The sequence below is a fragment of the Haemaphysalis longicornis genome, unplaced genomic scaffold (assembly GCF_048455015.1).
Source record: "Haemaphysalis longicornis isolate Haplotype H1 unplaced genomic scaffold, Haemaphysalis longicornis Haplotype H1 scaffold_12, whole genome shotgun sequence".
Classification (NCBI taxonomy): Eukaryota; Metazoa; Arthropoda; class Arachnida; order Ixodida; family Ixodidae; genus Haemaphysalis; species Haemaphysalis longicornis.
The window spans coordinates 112,557,914-112,575,593 of record NW_027526225.1 but is presented as its reverse complement, the minus strand read 5'-3'; the positions used below and the strand labels follow the sequence as shown (position 1 = coordinate 112,575,593).

The 17,680-nt window shown below is 48.1% G+C and overlaps 1 protein-coding gene across 4 annotated transcripts in view; it reads right to left on the bottom strand.

Annotated features, from left to right (window-relative positions):
- Positions 1 to 1,086: 1,086 nt before the first annotated feature.
- The window catches only part of Brm (ATP-dependent helicase brm), a 32,828-nt gene continuing 16,234 nt past the window's right edge, over positions 1,087 to 17,680 (bottom strand). For 3 of the 4 annotated variants that reach the window (XM_077694168.1, XM_077694169.1, XM_077694171.1), the window contains exons 10-23: positions 17,254 to 17,367; positions 17,023 to 17,136; positions 16,095 to 16,202; positions 14,966 to 15,099; positions 14,273 to 14,415; positions 11,971 to 12,158; positions 11,654 to 11,884; positions 10,402 to 10,479; positions 8,087 to 8,194; positions 7,890 to 8,000; positions 4,741 to 5,039; positions 4,260 to 4,365; positions 3,068 to 3,331; positions 1,087 to 1,653 (exon numbers count right to left, since the gene is read on the bottom strand). In XM_077694168.1, the coding sequence (XP_077550294.1) occupies positions 1,576 to 1,653; positions 3,068 to 3,331; positions 4,260 to 4,365; positions 4,741 to 5,039; positions 7,890 to 8,000; positions 8,087 to 8,194; positions 10,402 to 10,479; positions 11,654 to 11,884; positions 11,971 to 12,158; positions 14,273 to 14,415; positions 14,966 to 15,099; positions 16,095 to 16,202; positions 17,023 to 17,136; positions 17,254 to 17,367 (2,076 nt within the window). In that variant the 3' untranslated portion in view covers positions 1,087 to 1,575. Of the gene's footprint in view, positions 2,043 to 3,067; positions 3,332 to 4,259; positions 4,366 to 4,740; positions 5,040 to 7,889; positions 8,001 to 8,086; positions 8,195 to 10,401; positions 10,480 to 11,653; positions 11,885 to 11,970; positions 12,159 to 14,272; positions 14,416 to 14,965; positions 15,100 to 16,094; positions 16,203 to 17,022; positions 17,137 to 17,253; positions 17,368 to 17,680 lie in introns of all 4 variants that reach the window. The other variant, XM_077694170.1, reaches the window with a different exon arrangement.

Genomic DNA, 17,680 nt, shown 5'->3' with positions numbered 1-17,680 from the left:
TGGTTAGGCCTTAACTGGCAAGCTGAAGCACTCTCTTTGCAAAAGCTAGCCACACACCTAAACTGCCAGGCAAAACGGTCACAATTTTCGCAAGCTCCGAGCGCCTTCCAACACCAAAGAAATAAACTTGCCAAGGAGTAAAACTTGGCCTTGCAAAGCTTAAAATGTCCGTGCGCTTAGTTTTGTGCTAGTTGTTTCCAAGGCCATAGCTTTGCTTGCAATGCACTACGCAATTTCTGTCAGCCAAGTACGACCATGCTGCAGTATTTTTCTTCCAGCGTCCATTTTTTTTTCATTCTAATCTATGGAAGACGAGATGAAGAAGTCAGCCAAAGAAGCATCTTTGTCATTTTTCCGACAACAGTGCTTATGAGAGGAGTCGCAGTCAGTCCCATCATCAGTGCACGAAAAAACGGTAGAAAAGCGTAATAAAAGATGTGGTAGCATCGAGCAGCTCTCATTTCGTGTGTGCAGAAGGGGGTTCGCTGTAAGGGCACATTTGCTCAGTGAAGCTGTTCAAGTTGTGTGCAAAGTGAATGTGTACAAGTGAACATGTACAGCCATAATGAAGTTCCTAAAAGAAAGCAAATAAAATTTGTTTTGTACCTCGTAGAAGTGTCATTCATGCAACCTCTTGCATATGTAGACCACATTGTGTTGGTGAGCATATCTGTGCGCTGAAAACTGCGTGCAAGCTGGCAAGATATATTTTAGTGCGTGTCAAGCTAAAGTCGGGCACAATAACTTGCACCATGAATGATCAAAGGCAGCTTGTAAAGAATTAGCATTTGCGTAAGGCAAGCTGATCACACGTGCACACTGAGGATTCGCAAGAAAGGTAAACTATACTTGACAAATAAATTGTGCTTTAAAACACCACAATTCAAAATTGCCAATTCAAATAGACCATGTGGTTAGAAATACCAAACTGCAGCACCTGTGAGGGGAAAAGCAGCATATCTTGCTGCGTGTGCTTAAATCCTTACGATGCCTCAAAGCCAAATGCAGGTCGGGTACACCTCTTGAGGACGAAGCTTGCGCAGCCTCTCAACTCTCGGAATAGACTGTAGAAATCAAGAAAACTGATCAGACTGACATGCTTGCTTTTAATACAATTCTCGTGCTTCGTAATTCCAACTCAAATTCAGGATAGAATTTGTCTTGAAGCAGTCATCTCCAAGATGTGCGAATGACATCAGTGAAACTGATGGGAAGCCTACGATATATACTTACAACAACTTCAGGCGTGCGAGAGGAACTTTTAGGAGAATTGCCACAAGGTGACAGTGCTTCCATTTTGGATAGCAGCCATTTATTCCTCACACAACAGAGAGAGAGAGAGAGAGAGAAAGACAATATGAAGACTGGCAATTGCGTCACAGCGATTTCGGACTAGACAGGAAAAGGAGGAAAAGAAAAAAAGGACTATGAAACAAGGGGAAACAGACAAACAAACAAAGAGAGGCAACCAAAGAAACAACAGTGGCGGAATAGTGGCGTCGTCGGTGAGATGCTATGGACGATCGACGTAGTACAAATGGAGAGGGGGGTGTGGAGGGGTGGCGGCGATCACAATCAGTCGCTCTCTTCCGTGTCGTCATCGTCGCTGATGTACCGTCGCACGTGGCGACTCTTGCGCTTTTTCGTCTTTTCCTGTAAACATCCGACAGAGACAGGCTTCTGTCAGAAAAACGGGGCCCGGGGAAGCAACGATAAGAGCTCACTTTCTCGGCAGAGACGGAAGAAGGCGCCACTCACACAGTGTTGTCCGTACACGTGGAATGCGAATCGAACGTCGTTTGTGGACGAACACTGAGCATGCATACACAGGCAGAACAGATTAGGGGAAAAAAAAAAAGCGCAATCTAACCAACCGGGTAAGCACGGGGCACTAGATGCTCTCGCCAACACATGGGGAACTACACTGCGGCAAGTCTTCCACACACACGCGCGCTCCAAGCATTAGTCCAGGCTGTTAGTTGTTAGGGTGGCAGGGCAGGCAGCATTCCGGCTTGTGCAACGAAGCTGTTGTTATTCAAACACTGCAAGACAAGGCACAGAAAATGCTTGCAAACACAGTCGTTGCGAACTTCACAGCAATGTCACAGCTAGCGAAAGAAAGAGAAAAAAAAAAAAAAAAACTTTTACTGTGCTGATCTCGCAACTGAAGCAATGCTACTAATTTTCATCGTATGCAATGATAGAGGCTGCAACAAGGTCAAGACGGCAATTAGGTTTAGCATAGCTGCAGTGAAAGCTCCGTTAGCATGTACAAATGATACTAATGCTCGAGCAGCAGTGGTTTGCACACGCTTCCCAGGGCATATGCAACCAGATCTCGTCAAAGCAGTAACCTGTAGTGTGGCTGGTGAGTTTTCTGTGCAATTTGTGTTTGGTCTTACTATACAGAGTTGAAGTAACTTCATTCAGTTACAACCTCCCACTGTACTCGTGGCTTAGCGCATTATGGCCACCTCACAAACCTTCTGATGCCCCCAATACCTTATCACTTCTGCCCAAACTGCTCTTTGCAGATTGGAAGTGCAAGGCATGCAAGGGTAGACGAAAACAATCGCCAAGAAAAACGGCATTAACCTCAACCTAATTCAGCGTGAGAACTGCCGGGGAGCCAAAATGCCACAACTAGGTTGCTGCGACTGCCTCCGCATGCAAATTACTCATGCCAACTATCAAAGAATGTCCACACTTGTTTCGTCGCAAACTCATTTGTTACAAGTTTCCCATAAAAAATAAAGAAAAAATCAGTGTTATGTGCAAAAGGCCAGTGCAGAACAGAAACTATGGACACCACATTCCACAAAAATGAAAACAGTTCCAAGGCAGCCAAGAGTTGATGAGGAGGAAATCGAGTTTATCATGAAAAATTACAGCGCATTGCCGCCAAAGGATGCACAATATGTTACAGGCGACCGAGTGTGCATTCGCAGGCGCAGAGACGGAGGAGAGGAGAAGGTGACGGTTGTTAGGGGGGTGTTGTTACTCCGTGTGAGTGAGCGAGCGAGGAGGAGGAGGGAGGATGAGGGACGGGGGGAGGAGAAGGCCCCACCTCGGCGCCGCCGTGTGATCCTCCGCCTCCTCCCTCGGCAGCGGGGGCGACGTCCTGGTCGGTGTCCTGGTCGTCGGTGCCCAGGGCCAGGTCGCCGTCCTTCTCGAGGCGCTCGCGGGCGCTGGTGAACACCGACTGGAGCACGATGGAGTCCTCGTAGATGAGCGAGCCCTCCACGTTGTACGTCTGGGCGTTGATGCACAGCAGCATGAAGTCGTCCTCCAGGTCGTCCAGGGTGCGGTACCGGTGCTCCCGGATCCGGGCCTGTGCCAAGGAAGAGGGAACTGAGGACGTTCGTTCTCTGCTGCAAACGTCACTGCTCTTTGTGTTGCCAACCGAGAGAGGTGAAACTGCAGAACTGCTGTGGGATAGTGTTTATGCAGCCAGATAAAATATCAATTAACAGGCAGGGAGCTTATTTTTTGTGTGTCTGTGTGGGTGTATGAAGATGGTCTTCAAAAAAAAAAAAAAAGTCAATGCCCTTTCCACTCTGTTAAGAAGGATGACCACTGAAGCTGGGCGCAGCCCAAGGCCATTAATGCCCACAACACCAACCCCGTTGCCTGCTGTTGTCGCTTGCGCCACTGCACTTCACGCAGTAGCTCCGCCTGCACTCGGCTGTCAGTGAGACTCATTTTTGCTCCCTCCAATGCGATAACAGACACCCAAACACGCACGCTTCTGAATCCCTTTGTGCTCCTCATTCAACTTCCATAAGCATAGGGGATCATCAAAACACCGAAGGGGGATAGCAGCAGTCATCCACCCGACTGTGAACTCCCCTTTGCCACTTCCACTCTTATTGGTGGGACTGACCCCTACTCCTTGCTCTGCTACTTGTGAGTTCATGTGAGTAGCGGGCTACTCTGCTACTGTCCCTTAAGATTGTGGTCTTTTGTTATATACCCAGACTGTGACGAGGGCATCGAAGCAGGCATACACACAAGCCAACCGATTTCTGCTTCGAGCCGGGCGTACTTCATATCCTATGATGAACGGCCGCTCGGGGGATGTTTTCCTAGGCATTAAAATCTTTGCTCAGAATCACGAGGGCCAGAATGAGAGCTAAAGGTAAGGTAAAATTTCAAATGTCCTTGCCAATACTGGCGACGACAAATGCAGAAACCGGGCTGAAGACTGCCTATCGCACACTCTCTCCCGCTGCTCCACTGGGAGCGGGGCCCTCCCTTACCCTGATTTTCTTCAGATCAACGGGTTTCTTGATGACGTCGTAGTAGTCGGGAAGTTCCCGCTTCGAAGGTAGCTGCAGAAAGGCCTCACTCAGCACACGGCCATCGCTGCAAAAGAAAGAGCACAGCCAGAGCCTGTGGTTACAACCACCTCTCTGCTCGCATTACTGCCACTCCATCCACAACTGACTGCGCACGTGCCACGAATCAAGCCCAGCAGATTTAAAGTGAAAGAAAAACCCCACCCATATGAAAAGGGTGGAACAAGGGGACAAGATGCAGCTACGAAAAAAGAATCAATGGTGGGTCCATCACGTTCGCCTCGAGCCCCTCCATCGTTTCCAACTCCTTTCTTCCTCCCCTCCCACTGGCCGGGATGCAAAGTCTTTCACTCGAAAGTCAAGTTTACTTTTCGTGAGATGCTTTGCAAGACACCAAAGTTGACATTAGCGGCGAATAAGAGGGATGGAGAGACGCTCCCACCTGTCCTTGTAGTTGATGACAATGTCGATGAGCTTGCGCATCTGCTTGGTGAGGGAGGGCGGGTTGGGCGAGGCCTTCTCCAGGGGCGGCCGGCCCCGGCGCTTCTTCACCACGGGCTGGTCCTCGTCCACCTGCTGCCGCGAGGGCCCCCCCTTGCGCTTGCCGCCCCGCTCCCCCCCGCCCGAGCTCGACGAGGGCCCCCCGTTGTTGCCCCCCCCGCTGCTCCCGCCACCGCCACCGCCCGACTTGCGTGACCGCTTGCGCGTCTCCATCTCGTCCAGGTTGCCGTCCTCGATGGCCTGCAGCACCGGGAGAGAGCAAGGACCAACCGGTTGGTTTCCCCAGGCTTGAGAAGCCACAATATAACTACTGGGTAAGCAGAACAGTGAGAAGCGCAGATGCCCCAATTTCACTGTGGCTCCCACTGCAACCGCGTGGTATATCACGAAAGTTTGAGGAGGAGAGGGAGATTATTCTCTCTCTCTCTCTCTCTCAAACTTTTGAGACTTGATGAGAAAGCTTTAATGGGTTGCAAGTTTCGTGGGTTGCAGCCAGATGACTGTATTCTACGATGAGCGAACAAAAAAAAAAGGTGCAAGCTTTATAGCCTGCTAGCTTGGCGGCCTCTCTGGTGTAGGCATTTCGCACTGGTCTGCTTTACACGCAGCCCTGGCTGAGTGAGTCCGCAATGAGAGGTGAAGTTGCGCCACATACAAGCAGGCCTCTTCCAGAAGAGGGGTGCTTCCTGGGAATCAAATCTCTCTATAGAACTCCTTCCCCACTTCCAATGAAAATAGCATTAGTGACCACACACTCCCTTCTGAAGTTTAGTTAACCAACCAAATGAGTTTAAATACTGCTGAACGAGTGGAGACATGCCAAGTTGCAGCATTCACAACCATTTGTGAATGCAAATGCAAACTTTGCATTGCAAACAGAAGCAATGTTCACCAAATGAGTCCCGCTCTCAGGCACTAATCCCAGTGCCCGCAACTACCCGATATCCGACAGACAGCACAGCACAATGTCCAACAATCACACAGCACAATGTCCAACAATCACACCTGGATTTAAAATTTTAGCAGGTTGATTCCGACAGGCCTATAGCAGGATTACCAATAGAAAGAAGGCACGATAACAGTAAAACCTCGTTAGGACTTAACTGCTTAAGATGCACCTAATAGTTTTAAAAGCTAGTCATGTCGGGCCCCAAAGCCCAGATATCCAGCTCTTTGTGCACGTTACTGTACACCTGTACTGAACACTGTACACTGTATTACTGTACACTGATCTTAAAACAGCTTCCTTCAATTTTAAGTAAACTGTGTGAAACTTGTCAGTCTTGCCGCTTTTTTTCCCACTGATTTAGAATATGGCATTATTTTTTGAGTCCGTCAATTAGCAAAATATTAGAGGTAATTAGTCATTTCTGGAGGAACAATACACAGAACGGTGTTAGTCATAAAACTGCAATCTTTATATTTTCCAATACTACGAACCCTGGTGCGTGCAATAAGAGAATCAGTTTTTTGGTTTCAAGCTGTGCATCAAAAAACTGATTCTCTTATTGCACTCAGAAGGGTTCATGGTGTTAGAAAATATAACGATTGCAGTTTTACGGCTAACACTGTTTTGTCTACTGTTCCTCCAAAAATGACTAATTATATCTAATTATTTTGCTAATTGACGGGCTCAAAAAATAATGCCATATTCTAAATCAGTGGGAAAAAAAGCGGCAAGTCTGACAAATTTCACAGAGTTTACTTAAGGGGGCACATGGGTCTTTGATCAAAAACTTTATTCTTGCAGTTATGATGATAAAAATCACGATACATATGTTGTTTTTCATTCTCATTGTAGATATTTATATTTGTTTTTTGACAACCCTTGTAAATGAACCGCTGGAGGGATGCAGCTGAACAATGTACCAGTGAACTGTGCACAAATCAAGGAGTGCAATAAGACTAACAGTATCATTCTATCTGGTCTGTAGCAGAAGTTATGACCGCTTGAAGTTTAAGCTTGAAAAGCGGCAACCAGAAAAAAACAGTTTTACCTTCCAGGCCCTAAGTTCGAATGGTCGTAACTTCTGCTACAGACAAAATAGAATGTTGTTAGTCACACTGCACTCCTTGGTTTGTGTACAGTTCACTAGTACCTTCTTCAGCTGCATCCCTCCAGCAGTTTTTTTTTACAAAGGCTGTCAAAAGTCGAATATAAAAATGCAAATACCGTATTTACTCGCATAATCCTCGCACTTTTTTTTCGGAAAAGTCAATGCAAAGTTTGGGGTGCGAGAATTCTGCGGGAAAAAAAAATCCGGTGCACAGTGTTGCCAATTTGCCCTATGCCAGTCCCGCTAAATCTAGCGGTCGTTTTTTGTATATGTAAGTCAGTGTTGCCAACAGCAGCTATTTCTTTTTATTTTATTACTTACAACGTAAACAGTATCCCGTCGATCAGCAATCATGAAATTGCCGCCTTTGCTTCCGGTCGCGTTCGCCGCCGCGCGTTCGGCATCTAGCTCGCGTAGATCGCCGGAGAACAGCCGTATTTTCGACGCCGGCGGCGGAGCGGCCGCCGCCGGGCGACGTTCGCCGCCTTTTCGCCTACATTTCGCTGCATGGAGGTTGTAGCTAAGGTCCCTGAAATTACTTTTAGGGACCTTAGTAGTAGCCATGCAGGTTGTTAGGGCGCCTTGATGGCCTTGGATACACAGCGCTCTCCGCCGAACGGAGAGGCGGCGGGGGAGGGCGCGCGTTGGAGAGCGCGTGCACCATGCGGGTTTCGCGAGCAGGCAACTTTCGCCGCTGCAAAGTTGGGGGTGCGAGGATTATGCGGGGAACCAAAAAATCCAAGTTTTGGTGGCTCACATTAGGGGTGCGAGGATTACGCGAGTGCGAGGATTACGCGAGTAAATACGGTAAAACTGAGTATAGTCATTTTACGCAAAAACAAAATTCATATCTAGAATCTGAATGAAGGACTACATATGTCCCCTAGCTGTCATCATAACTGTAAGAATAAGCTTTTTTGGTTGAAGACCAGTGAGCCCCCTTAAAAAATTAAAAGAAATCCTTTTAAGAGCCATGTCCCCCTTGATGAAGTTCTACAGTAGCGCCACAGTTGGCAACCAGCGCGACACTTGCCCGCAGCCACTCCTTGTCGGTCAGGGCGTCCGAGTAGTCGATCTCCTTCCGCTGCCGGTTCCCTCGGCCAAACAGCTTGTCCTCTTCTTCCTCGTTGGTCAGACGCTCCACCTGGCAGAACGACAATGAGGAACGCGTAAGGAACACTGCATCGACGTTTGCAAGCAAGCCCTGGCGACACCGAGCGAGGCACGTACCTCCGCGTCGTCCTTTAGCAGCCACTTGGGAAGCTCATCTTCCTCCATGAGCCGGGGTTTCCGCTTGACACTCCGAGCTTCCTCTCTTCTCCTGTCAATGTCCATTTTCTACACCAGGTGGAGAGATGAGTGGGTTGGTTAGATCTTCATGCTGCCCCTACAAGGCGGACTTTTATGCCTGCACCCACATCAACATCTTTGAATTAAAGGTGTCGCGCCACCAAATTTGTTGCTTATGCATTCTTTGTTGCAAACGTTTTATATTTAGAAAGCATGATACATGCTCTCACATGCACATTTTCTGAGTCAAAAATTTATTATCGCCCGATTCGTGTGAACAGGATTCAGTTTCGGCTTCAGGGCGCCGATTCAAGCAGTGACGTCAGTGTTGCGAGGACGCTCTGCCATGTGTGTCTACCATGTGGCGCTGCGGTACGCTGTGACTTTACTGCGGTGTCTGCTCCCGCACACACGTGCTTCACCATGGAAGGGAACACGCCGACTCGTCAGGTCAAACTGTGAGAGCTCCGACACTGGCTCTTTGTCTGCCATAGAAATGCAATTGGATATGCAAACCATGCCCCTCAAAAAACCGCTAAAAAAAATAAAATAATAAAAAAAATAAAATAAAAGAGCTCTCCTTGCCGCGATTCGAACCCATAACGTTGACGGAGCGGGTGCGACGCGCGAGACCACTGCGCCACCGCACAATGGCGATGCACTGCGTAATAGCCGGTGTACTAGACGGAAGCCCATCCTTCGAGCCGTACGTCGGTGTTTACTAGGTAGTTTACAGAATTCCTGGCTGGTAAACTGAAATTTCTTAAATAGCGCTTGCGCAGCAAAGTTCCGTGAAGCCCCCGCAATAGCTTATCGCCATCAACTCTGCTCCTTCGCGAAAGCGCTAGCAAAAATAAGTGTGCCCGGCTGCGACTGCGATGTTGCACTGTAGGGATAGTGCTTGCCGTACTTTGGTTTTACGTTTTACGTTAAAAACCTTGGCCGATATTGATCTCTTATTACCCAAATTACCCTACATAACTCTTCTTCTGCACGAAACTGACCTTATATTTTCTACAGGCAAGCCGATCGCACACGCATTACAGCTTCGGGGTAGCGGCGTCGCCAAAGAGCACGACTGAAGCGTCGTACGCCAAAATACGGATCGCATTAGCGCTAGTGTTAAGTTGTATGGGCTTCATGAACCTTACTAAGTTTATTACACTCCCGAAACTAACAAAATAGAGCCGCATTCATTGCTGCACGAATGTTGTCGGGCGCAGTTTTCGCTTCTCGGTCAATTTCCGACGACGCGTCGGGCAACCGGTTTTGTTGGCGTTTTCGGTCAGCGAGTCAGTCACACTACGACGACTTTCCATCGGCCGACGTGTTTGTGTCGCCATCGGCGTAGCTGGCCGATGGTTCGGCCGAGTTTGGCGACCCGTCGGCGTCGCCGTCGTGTCGGCCTAGTGTGTAGGCGACCAAACAAACTGTGGTAACTGGAGTTCACGTTGACGTCGCCCAAGTCGCTAACGCGGTATGACGTCACAAACTTTGTTATACTGGCAATTCACTGACGTCATGGTTAGTGGTGCTAGCGATGGGTCCCAATCTCCAGAAGAGCATTTAGGTACTTTTTAGAAGCGAATTAAAATATATATTAGGCGCTTGCTGTACCCAGCACTTCGTGTTGAGGGTCCTTGCATACAGAGAAAGCCTACAGCAGGCTTTTTACAGACTTAAAATTTGGTGGCACAACACCTTTAATTAATCAACCAAATCATTCTCCTGAAGCTTTAATGCATTATGAAAAATGATACAAACAAGGAGGTCGTGCTGATTGTAGGGTTTAACACGCCGACGCAACACGTGCGATTAGGTGCACTAGTGGAGGGCTCTGGATTAATTTTGACCACCTGGGGATCTTTAACGAGCACCGAAATCTCGTACACACGGGCGTTTTTGCTTTTCGCCTCCAACAGAAAAGCGGCTGCCGCGGCCAGGAGTCCAACCCGCGACCTCGTGTACAGCAGCACAACGGCTTAGCCACTGAGCCACCGTGGCGGGTACAAACAAGGAGGTCGTACATCCCAGGAATAAAACAGGACCTTTGAACCGATACATAGGTCTCTTTGCAAAAGATAGCATACAATAGCTACGTGCAGGCCCCAAAATGAGTCGACAACTTCAGTGCCAGCGTTCAAGGCATGGAACAAAGGATGGAATTTGGAGAATTTCTTTGGCCATGGCCAAGAACAAACTGGTAACCCACACTTGAACAAGTGAAAAGCCATGAACGGCACAAGCCTACGTACCTGGAAAAGCTCCAGTTCTTCCTCATTCCTGGCGATCATTTCGTTGATGGTCTCGTCATCCGGCACCTCGTTCTCCTCCTGCGGTCAAGCAAACAGGACAGTGGAGTGGCAACAGGAAAAGGCAGCTCACAGGTAAAAGGATGAAACTGAAGGATAGAAGAGAGTTCCTAGAATTGATTCAGTGTCAGCTTTTGGTTTCCCTCTCAATTCTGGTAGTGTGCGACAGGCCTGCCAACCCTGTGCTAATAAATAGCTGCTGGTAACCCGTAACTCATTGCATGCTGCCAAGGGCTATACAACTCTCAGCTCTGCTGGCTGTTCAAACCACCACTGTCCATACACATCCTTTCTGTTCAACAGTTCTGCTCCAGATATTAAACTTAAAGTATACACCACTTTTGTTCGTCCAAATCTAGAGTACGCTAGTATAATTTGGGACCCACATCAGCAATACATAATAGATAGATTAGAACGAATTCAGCGAATGGCGGTCAGGTTTATTTTTTCTGACTACGATAAAACACACTCGGTAACCACTATGATTGGGAGGGCTGGTCTTACCACATTGGCCGTGCGTAGGAAAATTGCACGCCTTAAATTTTTATATCAACTTTATAACAATAAGCTAAACTTGAGCCCCAGTTTGTACCTAAAGCCTCCTGGAAGAGTTTCGCCGCGAACTAGTCATGCTTATGCCATTATGCCTTACGTGCCTAGAGTGGATGTCTTTAAACACTCCTTCATTGTCAAAACAATCGTTGAGTGGAACAACTTAAACTCATGTGTATTTCCTATCAACAACACGGTTGACGCTTTTGTGCAAAATTTGAATGCACTGTTTGTGTGAACCTTGCATTGTATTCCCACCCTGTAACAGCCCGGAAGGGCTCACAGTATTGAAAAATAAATAAAATAAATAAACAGTGGCGCTGACTATGATGACAATGACAGAGCCTCGTTCTTGTGCTTTCCTACCCATTTCCCCACCACGCAAAGCCAGACAAGAAGGCAGTGCCCAAGTTCAAAAACAAAACAACAAAAACAAAAAGCAGCCTGTCAATCAAATTTCAGTAATAAAAGAAAGCAACAAAAACGTCCTTTTTTCTAAGAGGGATGGGAAAGAACGCACACTGTGAAGCTAAGGTGTTTTGACACCAGTGTGCGTGCAAAACTGCCCCTCACGAGGACTAGAGCATGATCCTGTGCCCCCCCCCTCCATCTCTCCCTCACTTTGTAATCCCTCCCAACCTACCTCCTCGTCGTTCTCGTCCTGGGTGAGGATGGCCTGGAGGAACTGCTTGCGCTCGGTGCCCGTGGACTTCTGGTCGAACATGCCGGCCTGGATGACCTTCTCGTCCAGGTTGAGCTTGTACTTGGCTGCCGCCAGGATGCGCTCCTCCACCGAGTTCACCGTCACCAGCCGAAGTACTCGCACCTCGTTCTTCTGGCCAATGCGATGCGCACGGTCCTGAGCTTGCAGGTCCTGTTAGAAGGAGGGACAGAAAGGAGGAGAGTCATCCCCAGATCCCTAGACACATCCCTAGGGGCGTCCCTAGACCATCCCTATACCTGGTGCGGGTTCCAGTCCGAGTCGAAGATGATGACGGTGTCTGCCGCCTGCAGGTTGAGACCCAGGCCGCCGGCGCGGGTGCTCAGCAGAAAGATAAAGTAGGGTGAATCCTTGGCATTGAACATTTCCAGCAGCTGACCACGGTCTTCCGCCTTGGTTGTACCGTCGAGACGTAGGTACCGGTACCCTGCGGGGGCATGGGAGAGGATTGGAGTACTTCACAGATATCATACATGCACTTGCATGGGAACGCATATAACCTACAGAATGTGCATGGAGGCATTTACTGAATGCTCTTAATTGCTTGTCCCACTTGCAGCCCTTCATTTTCTGGGTTGATCGCTTTTGAAATTCAGCGGATATAGATGCGACTTGAAGGTCGCTGGCAGGGAAAATCAGGTTTTTATTACCTCCTTTCTGAAATTCAGATTTCATTTCAATAAATCAGAAAATATTATTCCACCCCCATCCCTAGATTTCAAGATACGCCGGATTTTTGAGGGGGGAGGGGGGGGGGAAATGTGTTGCACTGCGGGGGAAAGGCAGAGAGAGGGTGGGGGAAGGGGCAATTGCGCTGGTGTGGCTTTGGGGGGTGAGGGTGGTGGTGGCAAGGGCCCTTTTTGCACCTCCCCTGCCGACACCCATTAATCGAGGTAACGCGTACCAAAAAATTACACCCTCTCCCCGAAGGGAACTATGTGGTGATGCAAAGCGTGCCGAAGCGGCTTTGCTTTCTCGCAGTGTGGGATCCGCTGCTCGACGCTGGCGTTTCGAAGCGGCTTCACTTTCTCGAAGTTTGGCATCCGCTGCTCGACGTCGACGTTTCGAAGCGGCGTCGCGTTGCCGAACGCCATCTGGATCCGCTGCTCGGCGTCGACGTTTGCGTTCTGCATCTCGAGCTCTCCTCTGCGCAGCCTTGTCTTCAGAGATGCTCGTGGTTCTGGGAGTGAGCTGGCTGGCGCTGGTTGAAGGTGTGCCAGCCAGTTCACTGACAGAATTGTTGGCGTCCATTCAGTTCATCGGACAAGCAGCAACTGAGGGAGCGGCGCGTGGAGAGGAGGAGTAGCAAGCGCGCTATCGCACAGCTGGTGGGAAGAGGGTGAGGAGGAGCAGCGCGCGCGCTATCGCACAGCTGGCGTAGAGAGAGGGAGAGGGGGAGAGGTGCGGACCGACGCCGACGGACATAGCCCCGAGCAAGAGATGCTTTGCATCTAAACCTAGCACCAGCACAAAAATGAGGTTGTCGAACTCGGACAGTCTCTGGATGCTTTTGGTACAAGTAGCTGCCTTTGACTGAAAGCCGCTTCAACTTGCTATAAAATTAATGTCAGTGGGGCATTTGTTGTAGGCTGGTGCCTACGAGACTTCTAATGATTGTCTTAGGTCCGTACTCGTGCTCTAAAAAAAGCCTTAGAGCATGGTAACAGCTGGAACTTACCCTTTGTGGTTTTTCCATTGCAGCAGAAATAGTTTTCAAAGATGAAGTGAACCACTGCGGTCACATTTTTAGTGTTCGCTATGAATTACAGCTTAGTTTCACCTATTCAATGCAATTTTACTTTGCCAAAAGCATTTAATGTCAGACAAGGCCAATTCAAGTATGGGCCCATTTTGATGAACATTATTCATACTGGGCATCAACAGGTTTTACCCAGAATGGAAGGACTTTAAATAAACCTTGTTTTTATTTCTGAAGTGCCTTCTGGAAAAGCAAGATCAAATGGCTGTTGAAATCGTTACTTAGGTCTGTAATGAATGGTTTATCACATGAGTTGCATGTAAATGCCATTAAATTACTATGCATGCCCGATTTTTCTGTACTGTTCAGCGACCTTCGCTCACGTGATTGTTTTGTGATACCGAGGGTTCGTACTAAGTACGGTGAGAGGTTGCGCACTTTTTACGTACCTTCTGTTCTTAACTCTTCCTCTGAGATGGTTTTCAGTTAGTAGCGGTGCACCAATCAGAACCTCTGTTTCTGAACTACGTGGTTGACATATATGTTTCCGAATGTATTTTCTGGTACTCTTTTTTTCCCGACTTTCTCCTTTTTCTGCTCATTGTTTCTCTCTCTCGTTTACTTCAATTGATTGACGGGGAAGTTCGATAAAAAAGTTTGACGGGCCAGTTTGACGGGCCAGTTTGACGGGCCAGTTTGACGGGCCAGTTTGACGGGTCAGTTTGACGGGTCAGTTTGACGGGTCAGTTTGACGGGTCAGTTTGAGTGCACGCCTTCGCGCGTTTTAAGCTGGAGAGCCAGCTATAAAAAGAGGTGCAGGGAGAGCCCAGTAACCAACTCACCCCTGTAGGAGAGGTAGTCCTCCATGATGGTCATCAGGGTGGTCATCTGGCAGAAGAGAAGCACCCGGTGCTGCTTTGACCGCAGCTTGGGGAGGATGCGGTCCAGCAGCTCAAACTTGCCAGACACGCGGTACAGGTCGGGTCTGCACAGCACCCCACCACACAGCTTCGTCACAGACGAGAAGGGACAGGGCGAAGAATCGCACTTTCTTCCACCGAGACGTCCCACGGCCAAGGCTCGACTTAGGGTGAAAGAACGATTTCTACCTTTCTCTACGAGCCTGAAGCTTCGAGGTACTGCTGCTTCTTATGAGCTTACAGTGCTCAGCCACACAACAGTAGTATCACGAGGAAACTAAGCCCACAGATAACCTTCTTGCTCTAGGCGCCACACTTTCATTTCCCATCTTAGTTAACACGTGTCGGGACCCTTTAAAATCCATTTGCCAGGCACGCAATTTTCTTCTAGTGCTTGGTTGACCAAGTATACTAGAACCTTATTAAAACAAAGTGGGAATAAAAGTAAAAAAATTTATTATAATTACTGCCAGCATCTATCGCCAACGTTGCAGATGGGAATTAGAACACAGCTAATTTCCTTAGGATAAGGTTAAGAGTCCTTCAAGGTACAAGTGATATGTCCAGGATGCCTGCCCATGTGTCGACAACACAAGCGGGGCTTTGAGAGCTCACCCTTGCACAATGCTCCCGGTGCAACCAATGTGCTCGGCGTAAGCCTCCTCAATGTGTTGGAACATGAACGGGTGGTTGCAGATCTTGCGCAGTTGCATGATGGTGTTCATCAGCGTCTTGGTTCCACCCTTGCCCTGCGAAAAAGGGGGAGGGGTCGGTCAGCCAGCCAGTCACTGCCGGAGTGGGGTGGGTGTGTACACATTTGAGAAGTTGGCGGCCAGATGTTTTAGTGGCGCCCCCTGGCTCCTGCCGTCAGCTTTGGGACTCCCGTCGCTGTTGTCTGCACTCTGCTTGTGAGGGGCAGCTGTACCCGTGCTGGAAATCACTTGTTTTGATGCTTTAGTACATTAAAAAGAGTCTTTTCCAGTAATTCAGTTGTTTTGTCAGCTTTGGACACCTCTGGATAATTTCCAACCTGTATACTGCACAATTTTGCAAAGTACTAAACCTCCATACTGGTCTGCAGCCCGGTATAAAACAAGCAGTAGATTATTTGGAACTCAACCTACATTTTTTGCGCCCCATAGCACATGTCAGCATACTCTCATGCCATGACAATGTAAAGTGATGCGATACCATACTTTTGAGCATTTGGCAAGGCCACAAAACTGTTTTACCATCTCCTTACATATGATTACAAAGAATTGTAATGCCTTCTGCCAAAACCGACAAAAGGCCTGTAATTTGTTTTCTTCTTGCATTTTCGCGGTTGCTGCTTATTAGCAGCTGGCTGTTCCTTTTGTTCAAAAAATTGCTTCATACAGAAGCTGATGCTCAGCTCTTCGCGCTCCGCACAGGACCGGCTTGGCAAGGACTGGCACGACGCCGGAAATGTTTCTTCCAGAGCGGCATCAAAAACTATACTTTAAATCACACCCTGAGGTAGTGTATGCGGTTTTCAGTCTCTTATTATGACAAAAAGTTACGCGCGCGCAAAATCTTGTGCGGACAACAATCAGACGTCAACCGAGCGCAATGAAACAGCAGGGAGAGCGAGCCCGAGTGAAGGAGACGACAAATGCGGGAATCCCTAAGCCGACGTCACGGAGGCGCGCTTTGCAGCGCCGCCCGTGGTCGTGCTCACCGCCAATAACAAAGCACAGCAACGGCTGCTGAGCTGGTGGCTCACCTTCTTGTCCTTTTCGGATCCATCTGTGAGAAGAACACCCTTGGTCTGCATGTGCCTGTAGAGAAGCCTCTGCAGTGCCGACATGTCACACTTCACCACGTACTCCACCTGTGGTGCGGTAGGGGGGGAGAGAGAAAGACAACAACTGTGAGAAATCACGAAGGGTTTTAAAATTTTTGAAAAAGAAATAAAATAAAAGAAAAGGAATGCGTGCGGCAGACTAACAAAACACTGTCATCCATATTTCAGATTGCGTTCAAAAATGTGAATTAGAGCCAATATGTAGTCAACAGTTGAGAATCTTTATCACTCATACAAGAACATCTTATGGTGGAGAACCCCTATTAAAGTGGCTGAAAAGAGAAAATGCATTTGCCTTTGCTTAATTTTATCTGCTTGAACAACTTTTCAAGAACATAAATCTGAAATATTTTCAAAATTCGTTGCTTCTGGAATTTAGAAGACGCCTTTGAAATGCTCGTTTTGAGGTGCATTGCAAGCGACGACCATGAAATATCATCGGTCAGCAGCGCAACTGGCAGTGATGTCATGTTAAGAACATTCAAGAGTTAAACGCTTTTTCTGTACATTGTTTTGTAAAGCTGTAAACCCAATACTTTAAAAATACTGTATCCTTTGTTAGTTGCCAAAAAAGCTTTTTTTTATCGCCATGACCAGTGGCGCCACTGCTTCAATTTGAGCCACACTAGCTTCAAGGACTTCAGGCAACCATTATAGCAAAACTCGGACCTACGGGCTGTTTGTTTGTATGGGCTATTTCCCTGCTGAAATTCACGTTATTTTGCAAAATTCTCTTTGGAATCTTACTTTTCTTTCCTATCAAACTGCACAAAAACTTTTGCTCAAAGGCGAGAGAGAGAGAGAGAGAGAGAGAGAGAGAGAGAGAGAGAGAGAGAGAGTTACGTACCTTTTCGGGGAGTTGAGACTCCACTTCTTTCTTGAGTCGCCTCAGCAAGAATGGTCGCAGGACCTTGTGGAGACGACGGATGATCAGGATGGTCTCTTCCTCGTTGAGCTCCACCTGCGGGTTCGACGACAAACCTCATTTTCCTCTCTGCTATTTTGCAGGGTGTATACGCGGACGTTACTCCAAATTCAGTGCAAGAGCGATAACGATCTGGAACCCCCGTGAGCTCACTTTTTCGCCGGTGGTCGCGAAGGGAGCGTTGAACCACTGTTCAAACGTGTTGCAGCTCTTGAAGATGCTGGGCAGGAGGAAGTTCAGCAGTGCCCAGAGCTCGGGCAGCTTGTTCTGCAAATAGCAAAAAGAAAAAGCGTTACCGAAACCTTCGTAACATCTCAATATTAGCAAGTGGAATGGAATGGTGGAGCTTGACTCTTTTCGAGGATGGACAACTTGACGAAATGCCTCAACTCAAAGCTGGCGAGCTCGATTCTGTTCCTTCATTCTGAGCCAGAGAGATTCGGTTTGATGCTATAATTCATAGAATTCTTGATTCACAGCTGGACAGGAAGGTCAACGGACGTTGAAACTGCTATTCTTTTTCTTCCCAATAAACAAGCGCTGATAGGAAAGAACAGCTGCATAGAGCCAACAACCGAGG